General features: G+C 46.2%; 1 protein-coding gene across 6 annotated transcripts in view; it reads right to left on the reverse strand.

The window, feature by feature from the left end:
* The window catches only part of LOC147105258 (uncharacterized), a 159,091-nt gene that overhangs the window by 127,244 nt on the left and 6,772 nt on the right, over positions 1-25,075 (reverse strand). For 3 of the 6 annotated variants that reach the window (XM_086011434.1, XM_086011429.1, XM_086011428.1), the window contains exon 1: positions 3,905-4,136. The exons of the other annotated variants lie outside the window; for them this stretch is intronic. In XM_086011434.1, the coding sequence (XP_085867560.1) occupies positions 3,905-3,942 (38 nt within the window). In that variant the 5' untranslated portion in view covers positions 3,943-4,136. Of the gene's footprint in view, positions 1-3,904; positions 4,137-25,075 lie in introns of those variants that run through there. 6 annotated transcript variants of the gene reach the window in all.

Raw genomic sequence — 25,075 nt, forward strand, 5'->3', positions numbered from 1 at the left:
ACCTTCTTAAAGGGCCAATGCTATCATATTAACAACTGCCTGCTCAATTCCTGAAATAGGAAAAAAAAACTGCTCAGAAAACATGTTACCTACTGGGGTGATTTTCCATTACAGGAGGTAATAGCTGCAACAATACCTGCACAAATAGTGCTTTATGGAAGTCGTGTTGACGTAAGCCTTTTAACTTTCCAATATGAAGTGGCTCACCTGATCTCTGGCTGATATGCAGCACACCCATTTTACAAAATGAGATACCAGCTAACAGTGCTATAACACCATTTTTACTTTCAGTTTGTAATATACAAAGGGCACCGCCTGCTCCATCTTCCAGAAAAGGGGAGCTTCCACTTAGCACCTTCTACACATGGGTTACACCTGAGTACCACTGGTTCATTGGATGACTTCAGTGACGAATGGGCACCACATAGTTTTAGTTCTGGATGATTTGCCCTGATTTTACTGTGTTGATTTGATTTTGTTGTTTTACTTACTTGCTTTTGTTTTGTTACACTTCCTGAAGTTCTAATGGAGTGACTGGACAAAGACGAATCCCACAATCAGATCAATTTAACTTAAAGTCATTATTGCAATTAAGTGTTATTTTTTCTTTGTTAGTTTTAAGTGGGTAAACTCCCAGTTAAGCAAAACACCTGAAAAAGTGCTTCCATGGACCTGGATTTCAATCCAGCGGCCCACCGCACAGAAGGACTTACTCTTTGCACATTTCCCTTACATTTGTCTACATTGAATTCCATCCACTATTCCTTAGCCCCATTCACATAATGGCCTAGAAATTCAGTTGTTTGCGCCAGCCGCTAGCGCCTTAGGAAGAGGAGATGTGGGGCACTAGGCGATCTGCGCCTCTCCCCAACTTCAGTAAAGATTTAGCGGCGGCGCAAAGCCTTTGCGTGCGCTCAGCTGCGCGCGCAGATCCTGACGTCATTTCATCGTGCAACGCCCTTTGTGCGCCCCAAACCGGAAATTCAGTGGCGCCGGCCTATTGTGCGCCTGGCGCCCCTAGCGACTGGTAGAGGGGAACGGTTCCCAGTCGCTGCGGGGCGAGGGGGGCGCAAATCAAAGGGCACTCCTCCTGCAGTAGAAATGGCAGCCATTTTGCAACACTCCTTCTTTGTGAGAGACGGATCTTTGCAGAGAGACAAAGGTAGAGAGCTTTCTGGTTTGGCTCAACACTCGCACAGGTACTTGTGGCTTCAGGCCACAGCTTTGCACTTGTCTTTAACTTCAGAGCCATAGCATTGATTGGAAACATATAATGGGGGCTGCAATGGGTGCAAACGTTGGCCTTCTCCATAGTCCTGGGTGTTGTACAGATCAAGCAGCAGTGGTCAGGCCTTGCTTCAGGGCTGCAGTGTGCAGGGCGTGGCAGGCAAACAAATCCACCCTCCCTCTTTAAGAGCTCACCGGCGCCAGAGTGTCTGCCATCAATCAGCAACTCGCCAAACCTGTGCTGCGCCCGCCCTCGGGGGTATCGCCCCGGGCCGCCGGCTTAGCGCCTAATGATAGTCGTGCATCGCCTGTTTTAGCGCAGCAGCAACCTCTTGGGGCGATGCCACTGAATATCGGCGAAGGTGGCGTGAAGTTGCGCCGGGCGCAAACTTTAGCGGCCGCCCGGCTGTAGCGCCCCAAACGTGGCTATACTGAATTTCTAGGCCAATGTCTTTAGATACCTTTGAATGCCATCAAACTCCCCTATGCTAGCCACTTATAAATAACTTTGCAGGGTCAGTAAGTTTCATGAGAAGTATCCTCTCCCATATTTTTTATGTAAACAGCAGTGGACCTAGAGCAGACCCTTGCTGACATCAGTGCTATCTTTCTTTCAAATTGCGTGCTGCCACTCCTTGTGCGCAAGGTGAACCATTAATAAATATCAAGATAAGCAACTGATATGGGAACTACAATGCTAAACTCTGAATGTCAGTCTCTTCATTGGTTGGAATCATACATAGCACAAAGGAAGTTGGCTGTGGTTGTTGGAGGTCATTCATCTCAATCACATGACATCACTGCAGGAGTTCCTCAGGGCAGTGTCCTAGGCCCAACCATCTTCAGCTGTTTCATCAATGACCTTCCCTCCATCATAAGGTCAGAAGTGGGGATGTTCGCTGATGATTGCCCACTGTTCAGCACCATTCAAGGCTCGTCAGATACTGACGCAGTCCGTGTCCATATGCAGCAAGACCTGGACAACATTCAGACTTGGGCTGACAAGTGGCAAGTAACATTCGCACCACACAAGTGCCAGGCAATGACCATCTCCAACAAGCGAGACTCTAACCATCTCCCCTTGACATTCAATGGCGTTACCATCGCTGAATCCCCCACTATCAACATCCTGGGGGTCACCGTTGACCAGAAACTGAACTGGACCAGCCATATAAATACTGTGGCTACAAGAGCAGGCCAGAGGCTGGGAATTCTGCGGCGAGTGTCTCACCTCCTGACTCCCCAAAGCCTTTCCACCATCTACAAGGCACAAGTCAGGAGTGTGATGGAATACTCTCCACTTGCCTGGATGAGTGCAGCTCCAACAACACTCAAGAAGCTCGACACCATTCAGGATAAAGCAGCCCGCTTGATTGGCACTCCATCCACCACCTTCAACATTCACTCCCTCCACCACCGGCGCACTGTGGCTGCAGTGTGTACCATCTACAAGATGCACTGCAGCAACTCGCCAAAGCTCCTTCAACAGCACCTTCCAAACCCACGACCTCTACCACTTAGAAGGACAAGGGCAGCAGACGCATGGGCACATCACCACCAAAAGTTCCCCTCCAAGCCACACACCATCCTGACTTGGACCTGTATCGCCGTTCCTTCACTGTCGCTGGACCAAAATCCTGGAACTCCCTTCCTAACAGCATTGTGGGTGTACCTACACCATATGGACTGCAGCGGTTCAAGAAGGCGGCTCTCCACCATCTTCTCAAGGGCAATTGGGGATGGGCACTAAATGCAGGCCTAGCCAGCGACGCCCACATCCCATCAATGAATAAAAAAATAAAAAACTGAGATTCCAGTTAGATTTTACTAGATTCAACTAAGCCAGCTGGGGAAGAAAAACCATGACGATAGGTGGGAGATCTTTTTCCATGTCAATCAAACACAACCCAGATATATCTGACAAGGAACTGCCTTTACTTCCTCTATTGAGGATGAGTGCAGGCAGCACAATTCCTATCTCCTGACCAAATAGTAAAGTATGATTATAAGTGCCTGATGAGAAACGAAGAAAGTACAGCATCATTTAATATTAATATTAGATTTTTTAAATCTGTTATTTAATAAAACTACCTGGAATTTGAATTATAGGGATATACGTGGTTAAAATCTTTGCTGTTTTCAGATTTGTATGTGCATGAGCACTGCAAAATAAATTCAGGATTCACGGACTTCTGTAATGACCACCCAACCATCCGTTATTCCATAAGCAATAATTGTGAGGGAAACAAGTTGTTGTGTTTGGGCTAATCCTACACGGAGTAGCCATTGTGAAAGTTTGCCAACTAAGCAAGCATTCTGCAGAGTGCTCAGGTAGTTAATTATCTCAATAGCAAATCTACAGCAACAGGTACCGTAAAGATCTTTTAGACAAGCTCTTCTACTTTATGCTTTTGTTTTGACAGAAAACCAGTTGCTTGTATGTCGTTTCTACTTTGTTACCCTATATGCCTGAAATTCCACCAGCCTGTACATTTTAAAAGGCAGACATAATATATAGCATTCAGTTTTAATTTCCTTTACATGTACATCAAGCTACAAGTTACTGGACTTATTTTTCATTTTATATTCCTCACAACAGTTATCCTGTAACATTCAAGTATAAATGTTTGTACCAGTACGGAAGTAGTCAAAGTGTTAAATATTAAAAGACACCTACCTGGAGAGAGCAGTCCAATTTTTCCTACTTAATGACATTTTGTCCCTCAGGCTTTGTTAATCCCGTGTCTGAAAAAACTCCAGTGCTAACTTCTATGCTGTTCCATATAGTTTAACAACTGTACACACAATGACTGAATAAATTTTCTTCACTGTTTTCCATCTGCCATATAGTATTTATCCAGTCAGTGAAGTGCACCTTCACCCTAGCTTGGTAGTGCTCCCCTGCTGTGGGATCACATGGCTTCTTATCTGTTGTGTTGTATACTGTAACTCACCTATTAGCTGCACCATTTAAAATCTGAATCTGCAAAAGCAACATGTTAAACTTTTTGAACTAAATCCAAATGTCTACAAATACCAACTTAATAATGTAAATTACTGGATGAAATGAATGGCTTCTAGGTTTTTTATTGTCCTTTTTTGCTTTGAAATGTTTATATTCAAAATAATTTTGAACTGATAGAGGAGGAAATATGGCAGTTCAGAAGTTACTTTTATTTAATTGTTAAAGGGACGGACCTAACCAATTTGATTATTGTAATGATCCTCACTTTCTAAAAGGTCTCCTATCACCTCTTTTGTCATTGGAATATGGTGATAAATGTCAATATGTCAAAATAACTGAGACACAGTTACCAACATATTATCGAGGTACACACAGCTAGACTCTAAAAAAGGAAGTTACCAATGATTACAAATGATTTTGTTTTCAGAATAAGGGACTGCAGGAAGTATGGTTATCTTTGTTTATTTGTTCCAAAGTCAGTCTGCACTGAAGATAATGAAACAACTCACAAGAGTCTCAGAGTTCTTAAGTGTATTTCGAACACACCCAGCCTAATGCAAACTGGAATTTACAAGGGAAAGATGCAGAACTATTAGGACAGTACAGTACAGAGTGGTTAGTCCCCACAGTTCTTTGGCTGCAAAAGCAGGTTTTTAATTTCAACTGCCATGCAAAATGACACGCAAGCATCTATGTATGTCAGATGAGGTGGCCACATTACACAGAATTAACCCTTTCACCTTCTGACTGTGTTTTTGTCAATGTTTATTGAGCTCTCTTACACCCAGTTTATAGTATTAAAGTAAAACATGGCATAGAATAAACCAGCCACAGTCATTTGACAAATTGGCTTGCTCCTCTATATCTGATGGCCACTGAGTCAAACAAGTAGTGAAGATGGCTGAAAAAGCTGATGAAAGAATGGGTATCTTCAAGAAGTTTACCCCTACTTCTCACCATCAACAACTTCACTGTTCTTTAAAGCCTTTAGGGGTAACTTTCCGACTTTGAACTTCCTGACAGGGAGCCTTACCCGCTGAGACCACAAGCCAGAAAATTGGGCACACACTGCCCATGATTTACCGACCATTATTTTGAATAGCTGGAAAATCATGGGCATTGTACAGGTGAATTTCCAATATGCACTTGTGGTGGGCCAGGCTCCCCACTTGGAGTGAAAACTCAGAAAATGACCCCTTATCTTTGCACAGTGATGAAATATTGTAGAAGTGTTGCTAGGTTGCACTTGCTCCTAGATTGAGTATAGTGCTACGCCATTTAGACCAATACAACTCTCATAGAATGCATCCCAAACTCTTGTAGACAGGAATAACAACAGAAAATGCAGGAAAAACTCAGCAGGCCAGGCAACATCCGTGGAAAGAAATTAGAGTCGACGTTTCGGGTCAAAACCCTTTATCAAGACTAAAGAGGCACAGGGAATGAAATAGATTAAGAGGCCAGGCTGGGAGAGAACAAAAGAGAAGTGAAGAGACATTAAGAGGTATTTAAAACGAGACGAGATGGTGATAGGACTAGTGGAGACAAAAGACGGCTCTAGATTAGGTGTGAAATGCGCTGGCAGAATGGGAGACAGCTTTCATGTGGGAGAGAGAGAGAAAAAGGAAAGGGGGGGAGGGGAGGGAAAACCAAAACAAAGGTGTGGATAAAAAATATAAGTAAAAATGTAATAGGGGCCGAGGTTATGATCTGAAATTGTTGAACTCGATATTGAGTCCGGAAGGCTGTAAAGTGCCTAATCGGAAGATGAGGTGCTGTTCCTCGAGGTTACGTTGAGCTTCCGTGGAACAATGCAAGAGGCCAAGGACGGTGAGGTCTGAGTGGGAATGGGGCGGTGAATTAAAATGACAGGCGACCTTGTAGACAGGACCTTGTAGTCTGTTAGGCCACCAGCCAAATTACAGTACATTGGAAGATCCCCCCTCCCGACACTACCCCAAAAGGCTGAAGCCTTCTGAATGCAAAATTTTTTTTACAGAATCTATGGACATTTAAGTCCTGAATTTGCAAAAAACGTGAAAAACAGATTGAGCTGGGTCATGGCACAAACCTACCTGTTCTGGCAACTCAATGAGTGGGCTGTGCATGAATAATTATTTTCGGCTAGCCCTTGAACACAGGTAGAAGGAAGGAACTGACAAGTCCATAACAAAAAATAATTACTAAAGTATTAACTGAAGTCTATAAAATTACAATGTGCATTCACTATTTCATAGGTATATGTGTCCTATGGAGTTGATTAGCACCAATTGTTAGTTTTAGGAAGGGAAAAGGGAAAATGGGGCAAAACATTAACAGTGAACTCAGACCCAAAGGTGAGATATGAACTTCCAATGAGAGGAAACAGAGCAAGATAGTGCACAGCTCATATAAAACAATGGCCCAGATTTTGCGGTGGGTATTCACAGTAAACTAACAGCGTTCAGCGTCATTACCTCTCTGAAACTGACCACAACTGCAGGATTTAGCGCATGCGCATCTAAAGGAGGAAATCCTGAAGTTGCGATTTGTCATTCGCTGCTCCGACACAGGCTGCCCTGTGGACCTCAACCCCCCCCAGAGCCCCCCCCCACCCCACCCATAGTCGGCAATCAGTGTAATCAGTGAAATCAGTGAAACTGATGAAAACTTGAGCTTTTCCGCACTAATATCGCTATTAAATACCCCATTAAATGTTAAGCATTGTTAGAATAGGTATAACTGGGGTTTTAACAGCGTATTGACTGCTAAACAAAGGTTATGGCCCTGAAAAACTAATTTTTATATTTGTGGAGTGTCAAATATCTCCATTACGATAAAATTACAATTTTTAAAAAATTTTAATTTTTTTTTAAAGTTTGTTCATGATATTTCAACTTATCCCGATGTGAAAGTCACCATCTTTATTTCGCTCTCTGTAACATTTTTAAAAAGTGGGGATAAAAGTAGCTTTTCATTTCCTGGTTTGGTTTCTGTGAGAATTTTTCTGCTTAGACAGCTTGTTGATCTCACTGCAGCTCTTCGGTGGGAATCCCCATTACACAGCACCACAATGAATTGCACGTTGAGAAGGGCAAGCTTCTCGCCACAGAGATCGCGAGATACCATCGCGAGATCTCTGTGGGCAGCGTTCTTCGGGGCCAGCGGCGAGCGTCTCTGCTTCGCCACTGACCACAAATTATGGGCCAATAATTCACACGGGATTGCAGTTCCAGCAGCTCTCTAATACCTTGCCTAAGTTGCCATTATTTACTTGTGAAGCTAACTAGTAGGCAATGAGTGTTAATAGACTATTCAACTATGGGAGCGGGGGGTGGGGGGGGGTTTCGAAACGTATGCCTAATCCTGTCCTCACCCGACCTCCCGGGTGCACAATTTCCAGTAGGGGTCCATTTATAATAATTTGTTCAGTAAGGCAAGGAAATAAAACTAGAACATTTTTCAGTTGTTTGGCACAAATACCTCTCTGTGCCAAACATTTTGATTTATCTCTCTGAAGGGACAGGTTTATATATATTTTTTTGTCTGCATTCCTACCACTGAGCAGATTTCTGGAGGAAATTATTTGGCCCAGGAATAATGGAAGGGAGGAAGGAAGAAGGAAAGAGCTAAGGAAGGAATGGAAGAAAGGATGGAAGGAAGGGTGGGAATACAGGGGGAAAATTTAGTTGTTTGCGCCCCCCATTAGCGCCTTAAGAGGGCACTAATGGGGCGCAAAGCAACTAGTGCCTGGGTGCGGCGATGTTTGTGCCGCTCGCGAAATTAATTAGACATTTTGCGGCGGCGCTAAACACTACCTCCACGATCCCCTGTGCCGGCAGATTGTGACATCAGTCGAGTGCGCTACGCCCCGTTAATGCCCCGGACCGGATATTGAGTGGCGCCCCCTGCCTTACTGCCTGCCACTAGCAACGACAGGTTGAGGGGAGCGTTATGCTGTCAGAAAGGGACTAGGGGAGCACTATTTAAAGGCAACCGGTTCCTGCCTTTTTTTGTCGGTGACATTTTTGCACCACGCATTCTGAGAGAGAGAGAGAGAGACTTCTGGAGAGATTCAACGCTGTGAGAAGGAGTTTCGGGTACTGAGCAGCACTTTGCAGGTTTATTTTGATTTGCCCTTCCTTGCTTCGCCAGCGCTCTGAGGTAGCGCCTCGCTCCTCGGCCTTTGCGCCTTAAGACAGGTGTGAAGCGCCTGATTTAGTGCTCCAATCACCTCCAGGGGCGATAAAAGCCAAGTTTTCTGTCGGAGGCGATAATTAGCGCCAGGCGCTAAACTTTGCGCACGGCCGATAATGGCGCCCCAAACGGGGCGATACTGAATTTTCCCCCCATAATGCTTCATCACAGGTCTCAGAAAGGTGCTTCACATACAAAGGATTGTAGTCAGTCTTGTTATGTGGGTGAACATGCCAGCAATTTTGCACAATGTCCCACAAGTAGCAAGTATGAACAGTTAATCTGTTTTTGGCAGCATTGATTGAGGGAAGAATGCTGGCCAGGATACCAGAGCTCTTCTTTGATGGTATAGTATCTTTAACGTTCACTTAAATAAGAAGAACAGGCAAGACAGGGTCTCAAGTTAATGTTTCATTCAAACGATGGTACTTCTCTCAATGTAGCACTTTCTCAGTATTGTACTGGCATGTCAGTGTAGATTATTGGCTCAAATCCTAGATTAGGGCTTGAAGCCACAAACCTCTGACTCATAGGTGGTTGACACTGGATAGATCAGCACAGCCCAAGGATCAAGTTACCTGTGAGTATGTGAGGCAGCATGACGATTTCTTCATGAATAGGAATGTCACAACAATTATGAGTAAATCGTATATTTACCAAGAGAATAGCAGTGGATTGATCAACTTGTTTGAGGTCTGGTGTTGTGGCAGTTACTGTCATGTATAATGCAGTATGAAGGGGATGTCAAATAAAAGTTGTATGTTATAAACAAGCAGGGCTATTTCTACTTTTCATACCTCACATCGCATCTACTGAAGTAAGGAATGGCTTCACTTTGCCTTGTACTAAGATGGAGAATATAAGGTTGAGCCATACATAGTTAGGTCTAATGTCATTATGAGTCTCTCTGTGGATTACTTGAATGAATGTACCTGTATAGGCTAAATTACATCTACCATTGTGAGGCCTGATGAAACATCCCTACAATAAGTGTATTGTCAGAATTTTGGCAGATGCCTGTTCCAAGCAAAACCTGCTTTTCTAAACATTTTGGCTTGGATGTTTGTGGTGAAACCTGCCCAACTTTGGGCGGTACATAGTTGGTATGAAAAGAAAAATGGGGAGGCCTTCCACCACAACCCTTCCCCCCAAAAAATTGTCTGTCAAAATTTTCTTCTAATCACCCTGGCTGTGGCTGCAGCTGCACGACTTGAGCACAGCCTCATGTAAATGAAGGTGGGAAGCGTGCCCCTTTCCCCCCTGGATTCCCCTTAGTTTATGCCCAGTCCACCACACCCCTAGGAAACAACACCATTATAAAGGTGGCATTGTTGGGATAGATGCAGTGCCCCAGAGACAGGAAAGCAATGGGATATCCATTGCTGACACTGCTCAGTGATCTAAAGCTTGGAAGCAACTGCCGATATCTAAGCCTCTTGAAAACTAAAGTATCAAAGGCACTTGATAAATTTAAAAATTTAAAAAGTGGTTAATTTTAGGGAAGTAAAATATTTCCCTCTTGGAATTCCACTTTTCCTGTGTTTTGAGGAGGAGGAGGAGAGGATGGAAGCCATGTGATTCTGGAATCACATAAGCCGGCAATGCCTAACCCCTAAATACCCACACAAGAGGGTCTTCGAATCGAGGAGATCATATATGGAATTCTCCCATAGGCTGTGATTCTTTCCAGGCATGGTAAGTGAGTTATTCCAGTGGTCGGCACCAGAGCTGCAGCCTCCTCCTTCCAGGGGCATAGCCTTGCAAAGATAACAATCGTTCTGAAGTTTTTTTCTATCGGATATTTCCAGGCAGTCTCGAGTGACCCAAGTCACATTATTTAATCGGCAGTGACATGTGACAGGTGCCCTGTTCAGGCAGGTCTCAGATTTCATATCCTTCCCATAGACCCACCAAAACAAAGACAGCAAGCATTTGAATTTTATCGCGTGCCAGGATTGCCCCAAGTCTAGAGTATCAGTGATGCTACCTACATTGTACTAAAGGCCCTGATAGAATGCACCCTAACTTTCATCAATAGGAAGTGTTTTTGTTCTGTGACTATGCAGATTGTAAGTGATGCCAACCACATTATTTTGCATGTGAATGCTTGCTACCTCCGAAGCTGACATGATTCTTTTATTCTTCAACAATCAACGATACCTGCATTGTTCAACCAGAGCAATCTGTCAGGATGGTTGCTTGGAGATGAGGGTTACCCGCTTCAGCTATGGCTAATGACATCATGCCGTCATCCGAAGTAAGGTACCAACAACAGGTTCACTGAAGCCTTGTTTGTCACACAAATCATTATTGAACAGACTGTCAGAATTCTGAAGTCCCATTTCCGTTGCCTAGATAGGTTGGGGGAAACCCTACAGTACAGCCCAGAAAGCCCATCAAGCATGAAAGGTGGCGTGCTTTATGCTGGATAATTTTGCAGTAAGGAAGGGATTGGACCTTCAATCCGCAGGAGAAGAAAAGGAAAAAGATGGAGGCCATTGATCCCCTGATGGTAATGAGAGTGCCCAGGAGAGTGAGGATGTGGCACAGGACAATCCATGGTCAGCAGCATGCGCGCTTAGGCAGGAAATCATTAACAACTGTATCCAGCAGAAAGGAGACACTCCGCAGACTAAATTGGGCCATGTTGCTCCCGTTTTTTAGGTGATCTGCGGCCATATAAGACTCAAAAATGGAGGCCGGAATTTTGCCTACCTGGGCGGGTCCAGTGCGGGCGGTGGCCATGGCGGGTCTTGACCCTGATCAGAAATCACAGAAACCCCACAGTGCAGATAGAGGCCATTTCGGCCCATCGAGCCTGCACCGACACATATCCCACCCGATCCCTGTAACCCAACACCAACACATATCCCACCCTATCCCCGTAACCCCACGTATTTAATCCCCCTAACACTAAGGGTCAATTTATCATAGCCAATCAACCTAACCCGCACATCTTTGGACTGTGGGAGGAAACCGGAGCACCCGGAGGAAACCCACGCAAACACGGGGAGAATGTGCAAACTCCACACAGACAGTCACCCGAGGCCGGATTTGAACCCGGGTCCCTGGCGCTGTGAGGCAACAGTGCTAACCACTATGCCACCTGCTGATGAAAACGACTTTCCCTTAATGGGGCCTATTAACCCACCCTGCGCTTTACCCAGCCCAATTAAATGGTGCGGGTCTGGTGACATCATCAATGACGCATTTTCAGCCGGGATCTTTAAAGGGGCCATGGCCACATTGGATTTGAATGTCAATGTAACATAGTGCTGTCAATGCACTACAGCACTGGAGTGCTGCAAACACTGACAGAGACTGCACAGAGGCAGAGGGCTGCACCCAGGATCTCCGATAGCTCCCTCCACATGCTTATGGAGGGAGTCAGAGCATGCAGGGAAGTTCTCTTCCCTTCCAATGGGCGGAAGATACCTCCCCAGGACACGAAAACAGCCTGGTTGGAGATTGCAGAGGAGTTCACCAACAGGGATGTGTTCAGGAGGACCTGGGTGCAGTGTTGCAAACATTTCAATTATCTCATCAGATCAGGAAACGTGAGTACAAAGCCATCCTGCTGTGCCTCTCATCACATCCCCATCACCCTGCCTTCCCAACCCTATCCTGCACATCCTTACTCATACCAACATACCTTGCACGTCCACAGGTGAGACCACACCTGGAGTACTGTGTACAATTTTGGTCTCCTTACCTAAGGAAGGATATACTTGCCATAGAGGGAGTGCAACGGAGGTTCACGAGATTGATTCCTGGGATGGCGGGACTGTCGTATGAGAAGAGATTGAGTAAACTAGGCCTGTATTTTCTTGAATTCAGAAGAATGAGAGGGGATCTCATTGAAGCATACAAAATTATTACAGGGCTTGATAGGGTGGATGCTGGGAGAATGTTTCCCTTGGCTGGGGAGTCTAGAACCAGGGGCCACAGCCTCAGGATAAAGGGTAGGCCATTCAGGACTGAGATGGGAAGAAATTTCTTCACACAGAAGGTGATGAATCTTTGGAATTCTCTACCCCAGAGGGCTGTGGGGGCTCAGTCATTGGGTATATTCAAACAGAAGTCGATAGATTTCTGACTAGTAAGGGCATCAAGGGATATGGCGATAGGGCCGGTGAATGGAATTGAGGCAGAAGATCAGCCATGATCTCATTGAATGGCGGAGCAGGCTCGAAGGGCTGAATGGCCTACTCCTGCTCCTATTGCTTATGTTCTTATGTCCACCCATCTCTCTCTCTCGCTCTACATTATTACATCCCCATCTCACTAGCCATTGCTCACACTCACCCTCATCCTAATGCAATCATACCAACTAACAACACACAAGGAGGCCACATGGCTTTGGCACCCTACTCCATCATAGTCACCTTCTAAAGATCTAACCCATCCATTCCTTACACTCATTCTATCAAACTCACTCAACCTTTTCTTTGCCTCCTTGCAGGAAAAGAGAGCCCAAAATAAGAGGCAGTGGGGAGAAGCGGCCCTCCATCATTTGCAAACTTTTCCACAGCAGAGGAGGCTGCATTGGAAGTATCGGGAGTGGCCGAGCAGCTGGAGGTGGGAGACAGAGAGAGGGGGACATCTCAGCAACCTGGTGACAGAATAATATATCATACAGCTACATGGCATACATCAGTCACTCATATGGGGACTGATGACACCAGCCACTGAATGGTCATCATGTGCATAATGGTATGTGTACCCATTCTTCATAATGCATATTTAACTCATCTCTTTACTCTCCCACAGATCCATCAAGAAACCTCCCACCCCGCACTGTCCAGGAGCAAGAGGAAGATGACTAGTCAGGAGTCTCCAGCCTCTGAGGGCGCAGTGTCATCAGACATAAGCGCAGACACTCACACCTCGGTGGGTACCACGCGAGATAGTGCAGTGTTGTCACCTCGTGTATCACAGCTCACAAGTGAGCATCAGCAGATGGTGGAGACAGGGACAGCAGTGGAGAGTCCTCGTCCAAGGTCGCAGGACTCTCCTAGCTCTGTTCAGCTGCATGTGGATCCTGTGCCTTCGGATTCAACCAGAAAGAGAGTGGCGCTGGAACTCCAGAAACAGGTGCATGAGTCTCTGGCAGGTTTTGTCTCCAGGGTAACTACAAGTGTGGAGAGGATGGAGGAGTCCATGTCTAACATGACGCAGTGCCTTTGTGGAGGCAATGGCACATGAACGCACCACCATGGAAAGGACGGCAACCTCCGTGGAAAGGACGGCAACCTCCGTGGAAAGGACGGGAACCTCCGTGGAAAGGACGGGAACCTCCGTGGAAAGGACAGCAACCTCCGTGGAAAGGACAGCAACCTCCTTGGAAAGGACAGCAACCTCCGTGGAACAGACGACAACCTCCGTGGAAAGGACGGCAACCTCCGTGATAAGAATGGCAACCTCTGTGGAAAGGATGGCAACCTCCGTGGAAAGGACGGCAACCTCTGTGGAAAGGATGGCAACCTCTGTGGAAAGGATGGGAACCTCCGTGGAAAGGACGGCAACCTCCGTGGAAAGGACGGCAACCTCTGTGGAAAGGACGGCAACCTCCGTGGAAAGGACGGCAACCTCCGTGGTAAGGATGGCTACCTCTGTGGAAAGGATGGCTATGGTAGAGGAGAGGATGGCTATGGCCATGGAGGAAATAAGTCACCAGAGTGTGGAAAACATGGTGAATGTTCAGAATAGACTGACATCTCTGGAGGAGCAATGGGCAGCTATTGAGCAGAGAAACCAGAGCTTCATGGAAGTCCTTTTGAGTAGGACTGCCAGTGCAGAGACGGGTCCTCATGGCCCCCCTGATGTGCAGCAAGGTGTTGTCCAGCCACTTGCTAGCACTGAAGTGGGGCTGACCCATGAGAGGGAAGTTGGTGGCAGACAAGAAGGAAGTGGGGGCTCCTCTCCAAGCGCTCACACTCCCATGCCACTCGGTCAGAGCCCACCAGAGTTCTCACCTAACTGAAATGGGTGTCTCAGCCCCTGCACAGACGTAGGATGAGCAGACTGTTGCCAAGCCCTCACAGGCTTGCAAATCCAGAGGACGCCCGCCAAAGGTGTTGAAGCAGGAGCAGCATGAAAGTGAGCAAGGTGCCTCCACATCTGCTGAAGCCACAGGGGAAGCACCATGTAGACGCGTGCGTAAGAGGAAGATAAAGCACAATTAGTCAAAAGGGTAGTCACTTAGGTGTTCTGTTCTGTTCTGTTGTGTATAATTTTTGACATTGTCATCCTTTTGTGAATGGATTAAACAGAAGCGATGGCAAACAGTTGAAGTTCTGGCCTATGTGATCTCGGAAATGGAAGTTCCACACTGAGGGCGACTTGCATTTGTAATGATGGTGGTCAGAGTGATAGGAACCCATAGGTTCTTGTCCGTGGTCTATGGTGTGATAAGAAGGTGCCAGCCACATGTGTTTGATTCGTCTACCTAAGCGAATCTGGCATCCTTTGCATCCCGGGCAGCAATGTGCTCGCATGCTGCTGCAGCTGGCCCATGCGCCTCCACAAGGTCTTTGTCCTCCTCCTCCTCATCTGAGGAGGCTATGTGCTGAGCCACTTGTTCCTCAGGCAGCTGCAAGTCATGATGCTGTGCGTTGTTGTGCAGTGCACAGCAGACCACCACGATTCTGGAGACCCTGGCTACTGAATACTGTAGGGCTCCACCTGATCTGTCAAGGCATCTAAATCGCATCTTCAGCAAGCCGATGGTGTGCTCATGATGGATCTGGTCGAAATGTGGCTGGCATTGTAGCTCTCCTCAGCTTCGTTTGATGGCCTCCTCAACGGCGTCATCAGCCACGTCTTCAGGGGATAGCCTTTGTCTACAAGTAGCCACCCGGATAGTTGGTTTGGCGGATTGAACAGCGGAGGCACACTAGACTGCTGCAGGATGAACGAGTCATGGCAACTGCCAGGGTATTTCGCGCAAACATGCAAAATGTCCTTCCTGTGGTTACACACCAGTTGCACGTTGAGGGAGTGGAAGCCCTTGTGGTTGACAAAAACAGCTGGGTTGTGATGGGGTGCCCTAAGGGTCACGTGTGCAGTCTACGACGCCCTGCACCCTTGGCAAGCCTGCCATATTTGCAAAGCCAACCGCATGCACTGTTACACTTACTTGATCCATTGAGAAGTGGATGTAATTGTGCACCTTGGCGAAGAGGACATCGGTTACCTGCATGATGCAAGTGTGTGCGGCCGACTGGGAGATGCCGCTGATGTCTGCTGATGACACCTGGAAGGAGACTGAAGCAAAAAGATTGAGGGCGGTGGTGACTTTGACAGCCACCCGCTCCTCTGGGCTCCAGGTGTTGGTGCAGTATTACGCAGATGTCACCGACTACCTCTCGCGAAAGTCTCAGAGTCCTTTGGCACCGCTGCTCAGCCATGTTGAGGAAGCTCATCCTCGGCCTGTAAACCATGTATTGGGGGTATCTCCTACGGCGACATGCAGCCCTGCGCTGACGTCCTCTGCCCTGTGCAGTATCAGGTGGGTGAGGAGGAGGTTGGCGCTCCTGCTGTTGGTGCTGCTGTTGTTCCTGGTTCTGCTGCTGCTGCGGCTGCTCTTCCTCCGAATCTGAGGACCAGGATGAAAGGAAATAAATGGTTCCCATGCTGCTGGTAGATATTTCAGTTGAGGAAGTGCTCAGTCAATCTGGGGAGAGGGTTTTCCCAGGAAGTCACAGTGGAGATGGATCTCAGCTTCACCACTACCAAGATCAGTAGACCTGCAAAAAGTTTTCCAAGGCCTGAAAAAACAAAGTTCTGTCATTTGTAACTGATCCTTGTCGTGAGCTCTGTTTTTATGCTGGAGCTGCAGCTGTCAAGAAGGCAGCCACTTGTGAACCCGACATAATTAGCTGGCGTGGTTTGGGAACGGCGTGGAACACGCTGAAAAAGTGGTAAATTGTTAAACGGCTGTCAAAATGGCATTATCAAGGCAGTTAACAAGCAGTTAACTGCCTTAAGTGCCTATTCTGCCACTTGGTGTTGGGACCGAATGGGAGCCTGGGAGCCAGCCTTTGGCAAAGTTGCGTGGAAGTGGGTTGATGGCGGGACCTGCCGTCATTTTTTGCTATTTTTCCACCTGACCCACCTCCAAACCCTTTCCCTGAGCGCCGACAAAATCGCGGCCTTACAAACCTTTCTCACTAAAATACAAAATAATCCACAAACACACCAATACATCCACAAACACACCTGCCAAAAATGTTCACATGTACTAATTGAGATCTATTGGTGGAGGCAGAAGGCATGGCTGATGTGCTGAATGAGTACTTTACATCGGTGTTTACCAAGGAAGAGGACTTTGCCAAAGCTATGGTAAACAAGGAGGTTGCTGGGATACTGGATGAGATAAAAATAGATAAACAAGAGGTACTAGAAAGGCTGGCAGTACTTGAAGTGGATAAGTCACCCGGTCCTGATGGGATGCATCCTAGGTTGCTGAGGGAAGTAAGGGTAGAAATTGCAGAGGTCCTGACCAAAACCTTCCAATCCTCTTTAGATACAGGGGTGGTACCAAAGGACTGGAGGATTGCAAATGTTACACCTTTGTTCAAAAAATGGAAGAAGGATAAACCTGGCAATTACAGGCCAGTCAGTTTAACGTTGGTGGTGGGGAAGCTTTTAGAAACAATGGGGGGAAAATTCAGTTGGTTGCGCCACCTGTTAGCGCCTTAAGAGGGCGCTAAGTGGGGCGCAAACCAACTAGCGCCCGGACGCGGCACTGCCCATGCCTCCCGCAAAATTCAGCGGGAGGTTAGTGGTGGCGCTAACCGGTAGCGCTGCGTCGCTGGCGATGACATCATTGGTGTGCGCAGTGCCCCGCTCATGCCCCGGCCGTGATCATTGGGAGCGCCCCCTGATTTACCACCGGATGCTATGTCTGACAGGGTCAGGGTGGCGTACCTGTGGCCAGGGAGGCGCAATTTAAAGGCGAGGTGCGGGACGGCCATTTTTGTTGCTGGCCACCTGCCAGCACCTGCCTGCGCTCCCGTCCCCGGCCCCCTGAACCCCCCCCCCACGCGGAGTGCCGGCTGCGCTCCAAGAGCCCAGCACTTCTCTTGGGTGCCGGGCTCTTTTGCCGGCACTCCCGATCCCCGGGGGCCCAGCTGGGCCCCAGATCGCGCTGCACAATGCCCCTCCCCTTTAAGAAGGGGAGGAAGGCCTGCAATACCGCGACGCGACGTGCCGCAGCACGTAGCACCACGATATTCACTCGCAGCGCCCCAAGAGGGATGCGGGGCGCTTCCAGTAGCGCCCCGCTTCCCTCTTGGGGCGCAACCACTCAATTTCTGGTGCGGGGGCGCTAATTTTTCCGGGGCGCTTTAGCGCCTCAATTGGGGCGCTACTCAATTTTTAGCCCAATATTCCAGAAGAAAATTAACAGCCACTTGGACAATCAGGGATTAATAATGGAGAGCCAGCATGGATTTGTTAAGAGCAAATCGTGCTTGACTAACTTGATTGAGTTTTCTGATGAGGTAACAGAGAGGATGGATGAGGGCAGTGCAGTTGATGTTGTGTTTATGGACTTTCAAAAGGCGTTTGATAAAATACCACATTGTTAGCAAACTTGAAGCCCATGGGATAAAAGGAGCAGTAGCAGCATGGATACAAAATTGGCTAAGGGATAGAAAACAGAGAGTTGTGGTGAATGGCTGTTTTACGGACTGGCGGGAGGTATACAGTAGTATTCCCCAGGGTTCCGTACTAGGACCACTGCTGTTTTTGATATACATTAATGACTTGGACTTGGGATACATGGCACAATTTCGAAATTTGCAGATGACACAAAACTTGGAAGTGTAGTAAACAGTGAGGAAGATAGTAATAGACTTTAAGAAGACATAGACAGGCTGGTGGAATGGGTGGACACGTGGCAGATGAAATTCAGTGCAGAAAAGTGTGAGGTGATACATTTTGGTAGGAAGAATGAGGAGAGACAACACAAGCTAAATGGTATAATATTAAATGGGTGCAAGAAGAGACAGACCAAGGGTGCTTGTGCACAAATCTTTGAAGGTGGCAGGACAGGTTAACAAAGCAGTTAATAAAGCATATGGCATCCTGGGCTTTATAAATAGAGGCACAGAGCACAAAAGCCAGGAAGTTATGCTAAACCGATATAAAACACTAGTTCGGCCCCAGCTGGAGTATTGTGTCCAATTCTGGGAATTACACTTTAAGAAGGACGTGTAGGTTTTGAAGAGAGTGCAGAAGAGATTTACTAGAATGGTTCCAGGGATGAGGGATTACAGTTCCATGGATAGACTGGAGAAGCGAGGATTGTTCTCCTGTGCTGCATTGAGGGAGCTAGAATGATATCGCTGCATTGTCACTATCATCAAAAATAGCACTTCTGTGACCACTTCTTACAGCCCACTGTTTCTGGGCACAGGCTTAGTTGGGCTCATGATTTACAAGAGAACAGACCGAAAAGTCACATTTAAGTTGTGAAAGCCCTGACCTATGCTACACTTGAGGGTGTCACACAAGGAATCTATGGAAGCAGTCAGAACTGCCACTCCAGAGGTAGCGATCGCCATTAGAACCTCATCCTGACACCTTGTTATCATAGAAATCTCCAGGACTGCCACATTCTCCAGGGTATTCTGTGTTCTGTGGGCATCTCCAACTTATCCACTATTTCTAACATGTGAGAGGAGACTGTCTCCACAGTCTGCATGTGAGATCAGTGCTCCCAGTTGATAGTTCTCTTGATGACTGAGCCCCTGAGCCCGTCAGCCGAGGAAAGCTGTTTCCCCCTCACCCACCTCCCCCCTCTAGGGAGAGACTGCTGGTTCCTCATTATCCATCCAACTCCTCCTGCTCACTGGTACTCTATGTTTCACCCTGTGACATACCCGCTGTCTCACTAGTTACAGCCTCCCGAGTGGGTATATCTGGGCTGGGTCCTGAATAAGTATGGTGCCATTACAGCATTGGTAAATCAGGTGTAGGAATGCATGCACTGGAGCTACGAGGCTGCTCCTCAGATCCTTCTTTCTCTAAATGGCCATCATCTCTGAGGGATACAAAGATCAATTATTTTAGGAGGGTGCACTCTCATTTGTGATTCAGAAGTGACTGAGCAATAATAGCAATTAATGTGAATGTCTGAAGACCAATCACAATACTATAGGTGATCCATTCCATATTAAATAAGGCCCCTCCTCCCCAATAAAATACTGCTGGTTGCTGGTGGGGTTGTGTGGGTGGGTGGAAGTCCCACCATGTTTCTGACAGGGCCCTGGAAAATCCAAATATTCTTGTCTAGCACTTCATAACAATGAAGGGGATAAGATTTGTGGCAATAGTGATCTATGTGACCAAAATGTACCCTGAGCTGGAGACAGTTACGAGCCATTAGCGGTAAATGGGGGGGGGGGGGGGCGCTAAGGGGATATTCAGACTAGAACTAGATTTCACTGAGTAGAGATATTCTTTAGATTTTAACCAAAATTCATAAGTACCCACACATATGTTAATTTTCCAAATAGCTGTTGTAGAAACATAGAAACATAGAAGATAGGAGCAGGAGTAGGCCATTCGGCCCCTCGAGCCCGCTCCGCCATTTAATGAGATCATGGCTGATCATCCAAATTCAGTATCCTGTCCCTGCTCTCTCCCCATATCCCTTGATTCCTTTAGCCTCAAGAAATATATCCAACTCCTTCTTGAATATAGTTAATGAATTGGCCTCAACTGCCCTGTGTGGCAGAGAATTACACAGGTTCACCACTCTCTGGGTGAAGAAATTCCTCCTAATCTCAGTCCTAAATGGCTTACCCCTTATCCTTAGACTGTGACCCCTGGTTCTGGACTCCCCCGCCATCGGGAACATCCTTCCTGCATCTAGTCCTGTTAGAATTTTATAAGTTTCAATGAGAGCCCCTCTCATTCTTCTAAACTCTAGCGAATATAAGCCTAATCGACCCAATCTCTCCTCATATGTCATTCCTGCCATCTCAGGTATCAGTCTGGTGAATCTTCGCTGCACTCCCTCCATGGCAAGAACATCCTTCCTCAGATAAGGCGACCATAACTGCACACAATACTCAAGGTGTGGTCTCACCAAGGCCCTGTACAACTGCAACAAGACATCCTTGCTCCTGTACTCAAATCCTCTCGCTATGAAGGCCAACATACCATTTGCCTTCTTAACCGTCTGCTGCACCTGCATGCTTACCTTCAGCGACTGGTGCACAAGGACACCCAGGTCTCATTGCACTTCCCCTTTTCCCAATCTATTGCTATTCAGATAATAATCTGTCTTCCTGTGTTTGCCACTGAAGTGGATAACCTTGCATTTATCCACATTATACTGCATTTGCCATGCATCTGCCCAATCACCCAACCTGTCCAAATCATACTGGAGTTTCTCTGCATTCTCCTCACAGCACACACGACCACCCAGCTTTGTGTCATCTGCAAACTTGGAGATATTACATCTAGTTCCCTCATCTAGATCATTTTTATATACTGTGAATAGCTGGGGTCCTAGCACCGATCCCTGCGTGCCCCACTAGTCACTGCCTGCCACTCGGAAAATGACCCGTTTATTCCAACTCTTTGCTTCCTGTCTGCCAACCAGTTCTCTATCCAACACAATACCTTACCCCCAATCCCATGTGCTTTAACTTTACACGCTAATCTCTTATGCAGGACCTTATCGAAAGCCTTCTGAAAGTCCAAATACACCACATCCACTGGTTCTCCCTTATCTATTCTACCAGTTACATCCTCAAAAAATTCCAGTAGATTAGTCATGCATGATTTACCTTTTGTAAATCCATGTTGACTTTGTCCGATCCTGTCACTGTTTTCCAAGTGCGCTGTTATTACATTTTTTAAAATGGACTCTAGCATTTTCCCCACTACCGATGTCAGGCTTACCAGTCTATAATTCCCCGTTTTCTCTCTACCACCCTTCTTAAATAGTGGGGTTACATTAGCTATCTTCCAATCCATGGGAACTGTTCCAGAGTCTATAGAATTTTGGAAGATGACCAGCAATGCATTGACTATTTCTAGGGCCACTTCCTCAAGTACCCCAGAATGCAGATTTATATTTTTAATGAGTTGCTCTGCAGATTTATTATTTTCTCTTTCCTCACTAATATCTCCCGTCCTCTTCTGAAGGCATTGGTGGTTTAAAATAACAGTGAGGCTATCACCACTCACCATTATTAAGGAATAAATCAGACAGCAACTTCCAGTGACCACACATGAGCAGTTAAACGCAGAAATCCGGCAGTTGCTGTCCAAGTTGCCCTGCTCTCTCGCCGAGAGACTCGGCATTGAAATACATTGAACGCCGTGAAGTTACGGTACTTACGTGATAGCTACACACTCTTCCTCGCCAGAGAAAGTTAGTCCATTCCAGTGTAAGTAAGTTTTTAACAGCGTGGTAAGTCTTAATTACTGCCATACAATCTCTCTTTTTACATGTGTGGCGTCTCATTCCTTCAGATTTTATTTATTGATGGAGATTTTTAAAAAATAAGACAATAGAAAGTCTGTGGCAAGTGCAAGTGTAATGAACGGAAAGCGCTGTTCATTCGCCGCTGATTGCAAAAACCGGGCCATTGACTCTTTGCTGGAGTACAGTCCCATGGGTGATGGGCACACTCCAGAATCTCACCTAAATGGTCATTATTAAAATGTGAGTACAGCTATTACAAGTAGGTTTATTTCACCCATCAGATTAAGCTAAAATTCAGACAGGATCTGCTGTATTGGATTGATGCTGGCTGCCAATTCTTTTTCCCGTATTCTGAATGTGCTAATCGTTTTTTACTTTGTGAATATTTGGAAGCCTGTGGATTGAATGATTTCTCGCAGACACAAATGCATTTCCCTGAAGATCAGCTCACTTGCATAAGTATATATTTGAATTGTTGCTTCTCACTTTTGTGGACAAGCGAAAATGACGGGCAGGAAAAGATCATCTGGTCCATCAAGGCCTGCCCCACATTCATGATGCCTGGAGAATTATGACCACACACTTCCTACACCCATATCTTTAACCCATTTTGAGGACTAAAGCAGATGAGAAGTTGAAGATAGGCAAAATTTAATATTCACCTGTAGACAGTTCTCAAAAAGGGTAATTAATCCATTACAAGTCTTCTCATTGGTTGTTAAATTCCTCAGAGTGGTTCCAGCTCCTCTGGTGTTATTTGGCCAGAAGCGTGGTGGAAATCTTGTTTACCAGGCGGAGTGGGAGCATTTCCGAGGAATTTCCTGCCTGTTATAATTACATTAAAAATATTTTGATTTTACAGTATTTCCTTTGCACTTCTTTCCCATTGAATTGTAAATTGATGTGTTAGTTGCTTTAACCTGTAAAAGTTCTGGTTCTGGTGTAATGCCTGCCTATTTGAAGAGAGTGTGCATCATAACACAAAACGCGGTTTAATCCAATAACCAGATTGCTACACGCAGGGTAGTTGTTAAATCGTGGGGTCTGCACGGGGAGATGCCTGAAAAAAGTACTGCTTTTAGATCTTAGGGAACTAAGGGAATAAAATTGGACTCTGCCCAGTTCTCTTTTCTATTGACTTTAATTGAAAGGAAAATTGAGTGGGTTATTTAACAAGCGGCTGATCCACTACTGTCTATTTTCTGCATCTAGCAAATTGAATTTTATCCTCCAAGTCTGCTTATAAGCACTAATGTCATGATCTTTAAAGAGGAAATTGTTCTATGAAATGCCCACAGTTGTAACAGTGAGCATTAACAGTGAATGTGAGCAGATTGTCATGGGAGCAGAGTGGGCAGATTGAGTAGACCAGGCCTATATTCTCTAGCGCTTAGAAGAATGAGAGGTGATCTCATTGAAGCATACAAAATTCTTACAGGGCTTGACAGGGTAGATGCAGGGAGGATGTATCCCCCGGCTGGTGAATCTAGAACCAGGAGTCACAGTCTCAGAATAAGGGGTCGGCCATTTAGGACAAAGATAAGGAGAAATTTCTTCACGCAGAAGGTGGTGAATCTTTGGAATTCTCTACACCAGAGGGCTGTGGAGGCTCAGTCATTGAGTATAGTTAAGACAGAGGTCGATAGGTTTTTGGATATTAAGGGAATCAAGGGATATGGGGAGAGTGCAAGAAAGTGGAGTTGGGGTAGAAGATCATGATCTTATTGAATGACGGAGCCAGCTCGAGGGGCCAAATGGCCTACTCCTGCTCCTATATCTTATGTTCTTATGCTCAGAGGGACATCCTCTTTTGCTTTTGTTCTTACCCAATATGTGTCTTTTCAGTAGGAAGCCTTGCATAGAGTCAGCTTTTCCCTTTCTTAATTAGAAAACTAATTACTGGGACTAACGAAATGGATAAATGGATAACCTTTTGTGTTAAATTTAATTTTATTTAATTTTGAAGAAAGAAAGAACTTGCATTTATATAGGGCTTTTTATGACCATAGGATATCCCAAAGCACTTCACAGCCAATGAAGTACTTTTGAAGTGTAGTCAGTGTTGTAATGTAGGGAAACACAGCAACCAATTTGCACACAGCAAGTTGCCACAAACAACAAACAGCAATGAGATGAATCACGGAACAGCAGTGAGGGGAATCACCACATAGTGTTTTAATGATGTCACTTGAGGGATAATTATTGGCCAGGATTCCCCTGCTCTTCTTAGAATAATGCCATGGGATCTTTTACATCCAGCTGAGAGAGCAGGTGAGGCCTCAGTTTAATATCTCATCCAAATACAGCCCCTCTGACAATGCAGCACCTCCTCAGTACTGCGCTGGAGTGTCAGCCTAGATTATGTGCTCAAGTCTCTGGAGTGGGACCTGAACCCACAACCTTCCTACTCGGAAGCAAGAGCACTACCATGGCACCAAGGTCATTGTGGCTTTCTGTCACATCAAAGACAAGAGTCCATACATTATTTAATATGATTATATGAGGCCCTAGTCCCTATTACAGCAATGACTCTCTCTCACCCTGGCTGTTCCCCCGGTACGGCTCTCACCTTCGCTCCCTTAGGTCCAAGGGAAGCACACTTGAATGGATATGGTGGACAACTGGTTTAGCCATTCACCGCTAGATCTGGCTGGACCACATAAAGCATTATCGGGCCCTGCTCTCATCTACCAAAATGGCTCACTATTCCGGAATCATTCTGGAATGCAAAAATAAACCCCGGCTCCTATTCTCCAGTGCTAACCATCTTCTTAAACCACTTTCCCTTGTCTCCTCCACCCTCACCTTCGACAACAAGTGTGAGGAGCTCATGGACTTCTTTGTCTCTATGATTGAGACCATCCGTTTAGCTGCCTCTGCCACTTCCCTTCCTTCCTCTAGCCCAGCGGGCCAAACTTTGCCCCCTGCCCTAGGCCTGAACTCATATCTTTCTCTAGTTTTCTCCGATCTCCCCTCCATGCTCATTTTGTCCATGAGACCCACTTCCTGCTCCCTCAAACCTATTCCCACCAAACTGCTGACCACCTAACTTCCTTTTCTGGCTCGCATATTAGCTGACATTGTTAACGGTTCTCTCTCCTCAGGTACTGTCCCCTCTCCCTCAAACCTGCCATCATCACCCCTCGCCTCAAAAAAGGAGTTTGTTACCTCTAGACTTGACTATTCCACTGCTGGCCTCCCACATTCTACCCTATGTAAACTTGAAGTCATCCTAAACGCGGCTGCCCGTGTCCTAA

The sequence above is a fragment of the Somniosus microcephalus genome, chromosome 18 (assembly GCF_052327205.1).
Source record: "Somniosus microcephalus isolate GS21.2 chromosome 18, FLI_Smic_1.0, whole genome shotgun sequence".
Classification (NCBI taxonomy): Eukaryota; Metazoa; Chordata; class Chondrichthyes; order Squaliformes; family Somniosidae; genus Somniosus; species Somniosus microcephalus.